The sequence below is a fragment of the Arachis ipaensis genome, chromosome B08 (assembly GCF_000816755.2).
Source record: "Arachis ipaensis cultivar K30076 chromosome B08, Araip1.1, whole genome shotgun sequence".
Taxonomy (NCBI): domain Eukaryota; kingdom Viridiplantae; phylum Streptophyta; class Magnoliopsida; order Fabales; family Fabaceae; genus Arachis; species Arachis ipaensis.
The window spans coordinates 13987340-13989210 of record NC_029792.2 but is presented as its reverse complement, the minus strand read 5'-3'; the positions used below and the strand labels follow the sequence as shown (position 1 = coordinate 13989210).

Sequence of the window (1871 nt, the reverse complement as noted above, 5' to 3'; positions counted from 1 at the left end):
TAGATATATCCAGCCTAATTCACATTAGCTGACCTACTTTAGAAACATATTTTATCATTATACAAAAAAAAAAATTCTATGACTTATTTTGGGATATTATAAATTTTTTTGTCATATATAGAGGCCTTTGGAAAGTATAATTTAAAAGTAATAACTTTATTTTGGCAAAAATTTTATGACGTAATATCAGAATTTTTATGATAGAAAAATTTAAAATTTACTTTTTATTAGATATCAAAAAAATCAATAAAAGAAAGAAAGAAAGCCATGACAAACAACCGACAAAAAATAAATATAAACTAATTTGTTGAGTGATCTCATGATATAACAAGTAAAAAAAAATTCGTTATTAACAACAAATTATAACAACTAATTAATTAATGTTATTAAAATGGGATAAAATTATGTCACATTTTACTAGTGTCATAATTGACATAACTTTACTTAAAATATTTAGATGTAATATACTGATAAACGCTTGGTATTACTAATCTAAGTTAAACACAAAATCTATACGTGAGGGTATTTTTTTAGATTTATATAGTAATTTAAATTAATTTAATTATTTTTGTTTTAAATACTGTAATTGAATTCAATTTTCATATAAATTGAATTTAAGTGGTTTCCAAACACCCCGTTAAATTTAAGACTTTAAGAATGTGTGTAGTTTAAGTATTACTTTATTACAAAAATTTCATTCCCATGGAAATAAAAGATATTCAAGGAAAATGTGGGAATTGAAATGATGGTATTTTAATTCTCTGAAATCAAACTTGCTTAAAAATAACTTTTCAAACTTTGAACCAAATATGAGAATATGATATTCCCATCTTAAAATTCTTAGAAATTATTTATAATTCTTACAACCACACACATCCTAAGAAATTTGTTGGTGTGCTTCTTTTTCTTCCCCATATATAACCGCACTAATATTTATCAAGAAAATAAATATTCAAATTATTTTGTAAATTATTCTAAAAATTTTTAATAGTTACTTCTTTAAAATAAATTGGCCCTCCATCACTTTTAATAAAAATTTCAATATTGCTTAGGAAGAGTGGAATAATTGGAAACAAATAAATAAAGGCTCAATTCATATATATACACCAACATAATTTAGGTTCGCTGTTCAACATGATAAAAATTAAATGTGTGTGCATGCTTTTAATTAAAGAAGAGAAAATTGCAAATTTGAGAGCGATTTCTTAGCATTGGAAAATTAAACTAGTCAACCTAGATATACTTTATTACCATGCATAGACAAAGGAACTAAGCAACCCTTCTTATTCAGTTCCGTGTAGTCACTATCCCTCTTCTTAAAACCCAATTCTTTTCTTTCATCTCTTATTCCTGAGCCATTTCCTTTCTCCTACAAAAAACCAAAAACATACCAATATATGGCAACTTGTTATTTGGATTATTTTGGAAAATGCATCAATCATTCAATTCCAATGCTACCAACAACATGTGCATGTATGTATGTATAGAACGCCGCTGAAATAAAAACATAGCACCATTTTTCGGTATAAAATAACAAAATATTATTGTAGACAAGAAATTAAAGAAAAGAATAGAAATAGTAAGTTATCATCTTTTTGATGATCCTTACCTAGATAAATTAGTAGCTAAAATTTAATCTTTTTAAAATTTGTTTTAACATAAAACAAAGAAAGAAAGAAAGAAAGAAAGAAAGAAAGAAAGAAAGAAGAGAGGTTATTATTATCATCAAAGTAAATGGAGAAATTAAATTGATGAAATCTAACCTGGTGAAAAAGGTGTTGTTCCTCCTTCTCTTCATATAAAATCTAAAATATCATGAATAAATTGTAGCATAATTAAATACTGTTTAATTTTAATATACTAATGGTGTA

At 24.7% G+C, this 1871-nt stretch overlaps 1 protein-coding gene across 2 annotated transcripts in view; it reads right to left on the bottom strand.

The window, feature by feature from the left end:
- The window catches only part of LOC107612224, a 1709-nt gene continuing 896 nt past the window's right edge, over positions 1059-1871 (bottom strand). The window contains exons 2-3 of one of the 2 annotated variants that reach the window (XM_016314028.2): positions 1764-1805; positions 1059-1369 (exon numbers count right to left, since the gene is read on the bottom strand). In XM_016314028.2, the coding sequence (XP_016169514.1) occupies positions 1229-1369; positions 1764-1805 (183 nt within the window). In that variant the 3' untranslated portion in view covers positions 1059-1228. The remainder of the gene's footprint in view (positions 1370-1763; positions 1806-1871) is intronic. The other variant, XM_016314029.2, reaches the window with a different exon arrangement.